The sequence below is a fragment of the Rutilus rutilus genome, assembly GCF_951802725.1.
Source record: "Rutilus rutilus genome assembly, chromosome: 24".
NCBI classification, from domain to species: Eukaryota; Metazoa; Chordata; class Actinopteri; order Cypriniformes; family Leuciscidae; genus Rutilus; species Rutilus rutilus.
In genome coordinates this window covers 21,583,190-21,590,501 of record NC_140228.1, presented here as the reverse complement: position 1 = coordinate 21,590,501, position 7,312 = coordinate 21,583,190, and the positions used below count along the sequence as shown (strand labels likewise).

Below are 7,312 nucleotides of genomic sequence, written 5' to 3'. Positions count from 1 at the left end.
TTTCAGTTTGAATTTGTATAAAAAAATGAAAATGTGTTTAAAATTTATTAATACAATTATTCAATGCAATTTGGTGAAATTTGACTATACAATTGAAATTCGTAAAGCTTATGTATTTTTTCTTTTTTTTTTCTTTTTTTTTTGTGTAGAAACACTTTAGGTATAACACTTTCCAATAAGATCTCATTTGTTAACATTAATTAATGCCTTAACAAACATGAACTAAAAATAAACAATGTTTTTACTGCATTTAACCTTTCTTAATGTTAGTTAATACAAATTATCATTGTTTATGTTAGTTCACAGTGCATTTACTAATGTTGACAGATACATTGTTTGATTGTAGAAATGTATTAGTGAATGCTAAGATTAGCATTCACTAAGATTAATAAATGCAGTAGAATTATTGTTGATTGTTAGTTCAAGATAACTAATGTTAACAAACAAATCCCTTTTTGGTAAGTGTTACTTTTTAAGTGTATCTGTTTAAAAGCAGACATTATGCGATTCTGTTTGGTGGAGCTCTGGAGAAAAAAAAGAAAAAAAATGTTTCCTAGATAAATAAGGAATAAAATATCAGTAAAATATTTAATGCAAATTAGTTCATATATAATCACAATACATTAAGTGAACATGGGGTGAGCTTTTACTATCAAAAGGAGTTTAATATTTGTGTAGTTTTCATGTCATTTCATGTCATTTTCATAAAATGAATTTATCAGCTTTTTGAGTTTAATTTTCTTATTATTGTGTAAATAATCAGAGTTTGCCCATTTATCAAAGTCTGATATCTTTGTATTGAAATACTTCCTAATTTAAAACACAACAATATTATTTAAAAAAAGTTACAGATTTCAAAAGTTGCAGCATAACAGGAATGACCCAGGTAACAGTTTGCCTTTGGCTTGAACTGCAAAATAATCGTGCAAAGATGAGAAATTAAAGTTTGTATTTTTTCTCAAGAACAATAACAATGTCTGACTAATGTTTCGTTTGTTTCATTTTTCCATTCAAGCAGATACACTAATCAAACACACAATTATTCACAAAACAAATCACGACTGATAACTGGTATTACACTAATAAATACAGCATTTGCGTAGGCTAAATAGAACATCTGAAAACATAGCTTAAGTATGTGTTAGTTCATTCATGTGTGTTTTTCTATTACAAAGTGGCTGTGAGGAGAGATGCTGTCAGCAGCAGGTATTACAGCCTCTCTCACCCACTCGTATTGCCTGTTCACAGTCTCCTTGTCTTTATATATTTCTGTGTTGTCTCTGGTTGCTGGTCTGTTGTGCTGTCAGATATTTTATCTGTCTTTTTAATTGTATCTCTTTTTCTCTGTCTAATGGAGTATGGAGTGGTTGGAGGTTTGAAGCCTGTCAGGGCACCTCTCTCATTCATTCACTCGATTAATTGTTTGTGATTATCCTTGATCCCTTTTTGACAGCGGAATATTCGTCCCTGGATTCTGTCGGCTTATGAAGAGTGTGTTCGCTTTCTCTCAGATGTCTTAAAATCTCTCAGTCACAAATCCCATGATTATATGCTTTTACATCATGTTTTGGACTTGACATGTTATAGAGACATGCTGAACTTTGAGAAGTGGCCTCTGAGTCAAAGCCAAAAAGCTATTCGAATTTTTCTGTTTTTCTGAATTTTCCCAAATGAGTATTATGATTTTATTATGATTCTTTAAGTCTCCTTGTAACAAGACAAAGTGATTAATGTCTTTCTCCTGTTGTAGATGACACTATGTCTGTTCTAGAATAAGTATCACACTGTGATGCCCTCAATTTGTTAAAGAGACAGCTTTAATGAACATCAAAGAAACAAATAAAAAAATTCCTACCTAAATTCTCATTTGACACATGGTTCTTTATTTCTTTTGAGGACAACAGCTCAACCGATCATGGCTTTAAAACACATTACTTGAATATATGGAAATGTACTCAACACTGATGTCAGTGTATTAAATCAATATGGGTCAAAAACACAAAAATCCACCAGTTATCTACAATCACTTTACAACTAAAGACATTTAAACAGCTCAAATACTGAATATAAATAACAACACATTTCCATATACTTGCTCTGATTTTCTGGGGGGGGGTTTGCACCCTGTTTGTTTTTCTGCAGTCCTTCAGTATTCCCCACTGTCGTATCTGAAAGGATGCGACATTCTTTCGGGGTAACTGTTTGAGCTGTAGCTACTGTAGCGATAGCCCTCAAAGTTTTCAGACCTCTCAATTTTAGCTGGGAGCGTGTCCTGGTACGACAGAGCAGATTTGATCACTCCCGAATCCTCTGGAATCTTCAGATCCGAGTAAGAGTTGGGAGAGGAGTCTTCCAAGATTGAGTTACAGTTAGACAGGCCTTTCACATCATAGATGTTCTCTCCATACTTGACAACAGATGGCTTGGGGCATGGCTGGTAGGACACTTTTGTGGTTGTGGTTATTATGGTCTGCAGTGCTGCTGGGGTAGCAGGGGCAGGTCCTGTGTACCTACATGGGTAGTCACTGTTGTAGTAGTGGTGGTTGGCGTTGGTTGGCAGTTGAGTGTAGTCTCCTCTCTCCCCATAGGCACCTTTACTAAGAATTTGCTTCCAGCCATGATGCTTTCCTGTAGTTTCTGCGTAGCTTCGCTCATGGCTGCCTAAAGGACTCGTGCCATGAGACACCCCACTCAGGCTAGGCACGGACTTATTAGGATCTGTCTCAGTTTGTGGGCTAGAAGGATCCTTATAAAGTGTTGTTGGATAAGGCCCTGAGCCAAGGTATCCTGGGACTGCAAAGTCATACCCACAAGGAGGGCGAGTCATATACAGACGGTGGTTGGCAGGCTTCTGCAGTGAGCTCGGTGCATCCGCCATGGCTGCTGTTGTGTCATAAGGGAACTTGTAGGGCTCTGGATTCTGGAACGAAGGATAGTGTTGGGTCTGTATTGGGAAATTGGACTCTGCAATGATGCTGAAGCGCTCCGGACCCTCCATGGTGAGCTGGTGGATATTTGGGTAGGCCATGTCGTGGTAACGTCCAGGCTGGTGACAGAAAATCAAATTTAAGTTTTCTGCAATTGGCCCTTCACATGGAGATCTTCCAGAAAGAGTTTAACTAATTATAATTTACACTCTAAAAATGAATGTATTAACAGAACAGTTTGGATCAAATCTCTCAAAAAGAGTTATGACAACTTAGAGTGAAATTACATTCAACCAACAAACTACATTGAGTAGATTTGTAGCATAAACACAAATTTTAAAGTTGATTACTCAAAAAAATTAAGTTGCGCCAAATACTTGAGTTTTAGTTAATTAATCTTATCTATTTAAGTTCAAATCCACAGCTAAAATAGCACATGCTAAATGTTGCCTTAACATATATATTTAATGAGCAAGTAAAATATTACTTGTCACTAGCATTCATTGCTTGTAATGTTAAGAGTTACCAGTAACTCTTTTAAATGTCAAACATAACAGCATTAAACACTAACAGGTCTTTACTTTCACTTAAAAAAATAAAGTAATAATAAATAAAATAACACTTAATTTCCACATTTATTCTCCTATCCAGTCCTATGCAAAGCATGCTGGGAACAGGACATCAGAAAAAATAAAGTTCTGAAGTTATCAAAACAAATTCATGAAGTCACTAAGTTGTAATGACTGAATAATTAAAAAAAAAAATGAACACAGAAATTTGAGTTTCATTTATACACAATATGAAATTATTATGTCAACAGAACTTAATAAAATAATGTTTGTAACTTTTTAAGTTTTAATTAACTTGCAACCATGCATTTATTTAAGTTGTGGTAACAGGTCCCCTGAATTACTTTTTAGTAAGCAGCATATTAGATAGCTTCTGTATACAAAAATGTAGAGGTTTCTGACCTTTTTTATTCTTACATATTTTTTCTTATATTTAAAAAATTCTTATAGTAGAAACTTATAGATAAAAAACCCTATAAATAAGTATTCTATTGCATTCATAATGCCCTGTAAAAACCCTTCTAATATGTTGTAACATCTCATGAATAATCGTAACAAAAGTTAGAATACATTATAATACTTACCTTCTTGTGGTTATAACTATAATGTATTATAAGTAAGCTCACTGGTAACCCTCTTACAGTTGAAACAATGCAATATGGTTTTGTTGATATTACAATAAAAATGTTCAAAGCAAATGTGTTATATAACTCATCCATGATATCACATGGTTGTTTAGAAAACTTAATTTATGTTACTCAAAGCAGATAACGTCCACTTATAAATTCTATAACCATATTTTAAAGCCTTTTGGATGTTTACAAGATTTTGCATTAGTCACATTACAGTAAAAAAAAAAACACTAATAAAATATAGTATGATACTGTGCACTGCATATCTCAATGTCAATATATGAGACATAATGCATTATATGGCAAATAATGCATAAATGGAAACTATAATCCATTGCATTTTGTAATACAACTAATTACACTGCAACTAATAATACTGTGTTTATCTATAAGTATATTTTCAGTCTTAACCTATACCTGGAATTATGTGTATTTGGGATTAACTTTAAATGTCACAGATTTTTTTTAATATGCGTATTACCTCTGGCTCCACCAGTCTTCTTTTCTGTGAAAAGTGAGGTGAAGACATCCTTCTCTTCACTGCACTTCTTCTTGCCTCTGTTTCCGACTTACTCTCTGGTCTGGGGTGGTCATGTACTCCTTTAGCCTTAAAACAGACATAGAGGGAATTAAACATCTCAAAATAATATTCATAAATCATATCTATTTTAATCCTTAACTATATTTAAATATAATACACAATTCTGTTGAACAGTGACATCAATTAATTCAATTAAAGCTGATGATTGTCATTTGAAAGTATTTATAATAATTTGTAAACAGTAAAATGGGTTGTTTACTTATATTACCTTATTTCTACCTGATCTGATTCTTCAAAAAACGTTTGTTGGTATACTGTAAATATTCAAGTTTATTTAGCAATTATATATTTTGACTTTGCAATAAGTTAAATTGGATGTCATTTCTACAATTTCATTTGCAAATTTAACAATCATTTTGTTTAAAAACTGTATTGTCTCTTTTAAGCATTTAAAGTTATCACTGACATATTTTTCCCAAATACACCAAACCAATATCTAAACTAATAATAATAAATGTCTTCACAGTCAAACTCACCTGGAAAAAAATGGCTTTCCCATCTACTCTCCAAAAATTAGTTACTGGATAGCCACTGTGACCTCGGCACGGAATCAACTCGAGAGCTGAGTTACAGTTCAGACAAAGCTTTTCTGCAAAGGTACATTACGAATACATAGTTTTATTGAGACTTTTACAAAATGACCAACAACCCATTTTAATTAGCTATTTTGAAGAAATTCTCATGTGTAGCTTTATCTATTGGACATGATTCATAAGTCAGCGTAAACAAGAGGTTCTTTGACTCAGCCAAAGAGTCAAGGTGATGAGTGAGAGGGTCAGGCTCTTAAACTATCAGAACAGGGTAATTCAGCATGAAATGTGAGTCTAATGAAGTGCAAGTAAGGTCTATTAACAGAGGTCACTGCGCTAAAGGCTACACTACTAAATAAATGTTCCTAAAAAAGTTCACAGCCTAATGCCATAAGATTTATTTTATTTTATTTTATTTTTTAGTTAGTTAGTTAGTTAGTTAGTTAGTTGTTAGTCTGTTTCCATAAAACCATATACCAAAAACCTAGAAAAAAAAAGAAAGGAAAAAAAAACTAGAAAAAAAAAAAAGATTCTTGATAAGAATGCGATAATTTGCTGTTCAGATATTTCAAAGGTATTTCAAACTACGCGCTACAACAAGCCTGTTTTGTAAAATATGTCTGTTCTTTCTTATCAGATTCGTTCCTGACACGATTAACTCGTTTGGTAGATGCTGCTTGTTTGTGTGTGTGGGGGGGGGAGTTCATGAACATACTCTGCTGTTTCTGCCGTGCTTTGTCACAGATGGCCGGTCTCAGCTGAAGTTTGGACCCGTCTGGGAGAGAGCAGTTTCGTGAACACACCACCACACCAAGACAGGACTTCTTCAGGATCTGACAGTTATGATTGTTAGTGTTCCTCATGGCCCATCCGCTCAGGTGTCTTTGCGCGTTCTTGTCTTCACTGCTGTAGATATAACGCACATATCCATCTGTCCACTCCTGGAACGCATCATACTGCTTCGTGTCCTGGAAAAATAACAATAAATCATCATTAACAAAGGCCTATTCATATTTAGTTAGCGAGAGGGCATTTTATGTATTTTCCGAGTATAGGCCTATTGGACCGACACAGAAGCTAGGCTATCAATATTTCCTTTAACATTGAGATAAAAAAAGAAAGAAAATGTAGGCTATTCCAAAAGAAATGGTAAAATTCCGCCCTGCCAACAAATGCATAAAATGTAAAAAATGTACCTGTGGAAGCTTGGGGTCGTTTATATCCCAAGTCAACTTCATCCCGAATGAACACACGCAATCTGAGCTGTCAAACTGATCTGAGGATTTGGACATGATGCGAGTCAACTCCGGATCATATCAACCATAAGGATCAAAAACCAGCTTCAAGACAAAATTCAGCTCGGAGTTTAGATCAGTTTACAAAATGGATCATACATCACGTCCTTTAGACCTTTACTTCCAGAAAGCGTCTTTATTTTCTCCTGTAAAATCCACGTTTATGTGAGTCCGTCCAGGTGCACTTCACATAGGTAATGGCCTCAGGTAAATGCTGCTGTGTCTATGTAAAGAAGGAGGCTGGGCTAGAGAGACACACACTCACTACCTCAGATACTGCGTGCTTTCACTTTACATGATCCGTGCGTTTCACCTCCACTAACGAGTCATTTCGCAACAAGACTAAACGAAAGCTCAATATGTGACTACAGGGGAGAAATAGCACAGCTTGTGATAAATAAAATTTCCTTACACATCCCAGATTTTATCTCTGCGTTTACAGTTTAAATGGGAAAATGACAGTCTCTTTTAAACGTGAACCCGCGACGGTGTGGTATTTCACGCGTAGTCAGCGAAATTTATGCAAGCGACGTTCACTGGGACTGATCCGAGGCTGATGGTCACAGGACTGGTCCAGTTGGTGAGGTAATGTGATCTACTGCAGGTCATTAGCTGTTGTGTGTAAACGAAAAGCCGCACTGCTGACACAACACGGACCGGTCGTTAACACAACAAACACAACGCAGCTCATAAACACGCACCTTCTATGTATCCATTGGCGATCACTAATGTCATTGAAATATAAGTGATTTTCAAGT

At 35.1% G+C, this 7,312-nt stretch overlaps 1 protein-coding gene across 2 annotated transcripts; it reads right to left on the bottom strand.

Annotated features, from left to right (window-relative positions):
- Nucleotides 1–939: 939 nt before the first annotated feature.
- gcm2 (glial cells missing transcription factor 2) lies at nucleotides 940–7,046 on the bottom strand. 2 transcript variants are annotated; one of them, XM_084399205.1, is made up of 6 exons: nucleotides 6,654–7,046; nucleotides 6,456–6,535; nucleotides 5,975–6,227; nucleotides 5,206–5,318; nucleotides 4,610–4,735; nucleotides 940–3,046 (listed from the first exon to the last, which is right to left on the bottom strand). In XM_084399205.1, exons 2-6 carry the CDS (start codon nucleotides 6,495–6,497, stop codon nucleotides 2,147–2,149), a joined length of 1,434 nt encoding a protein of 477 aa, XP_084255331.1. In that variant the 5' UTR covers nucleotides 6,498–6,535; nucleotides 6,654–7,046; the 3' UTR covers nucleotides 940–2,146. The 2 variants fall into 2 exon arrangements, with proteins under 2 accessions (XP_084255331.1, XP_084255330.1); XM_084399204.1 differs by having other exon boundaries at nucleotides 6,456–7,046.
- Nucleotides 7,047–7,312: the final 266 nt, after the last annotated feature.

Excerpts from the sequence above, each read along its gene's own strand:
- gcm2 (XM_084399204.1), bottom strand. The coding sequence starts at position 6,551 with ATGTCCAAATCCTCAGATCAGTTTGACAGCTCAGATTGCGTGTGTTCA. Across the intron at positions 6,228-6,455 it reads ACGACCCCAAGCTTCCACAG|GACACGAAGCAGTATGATGC; the intron begins GTACATTTTTTA and ends TTATTTTTCCAG. Across the intron at positions 5,319-5,974 it reads AGCACGGCAGAAACAGCAGA|AAAAGCTTTGTCTGAACTGT; the intron begins GTATGTTCATGA and ends GTACCTTTGCAG.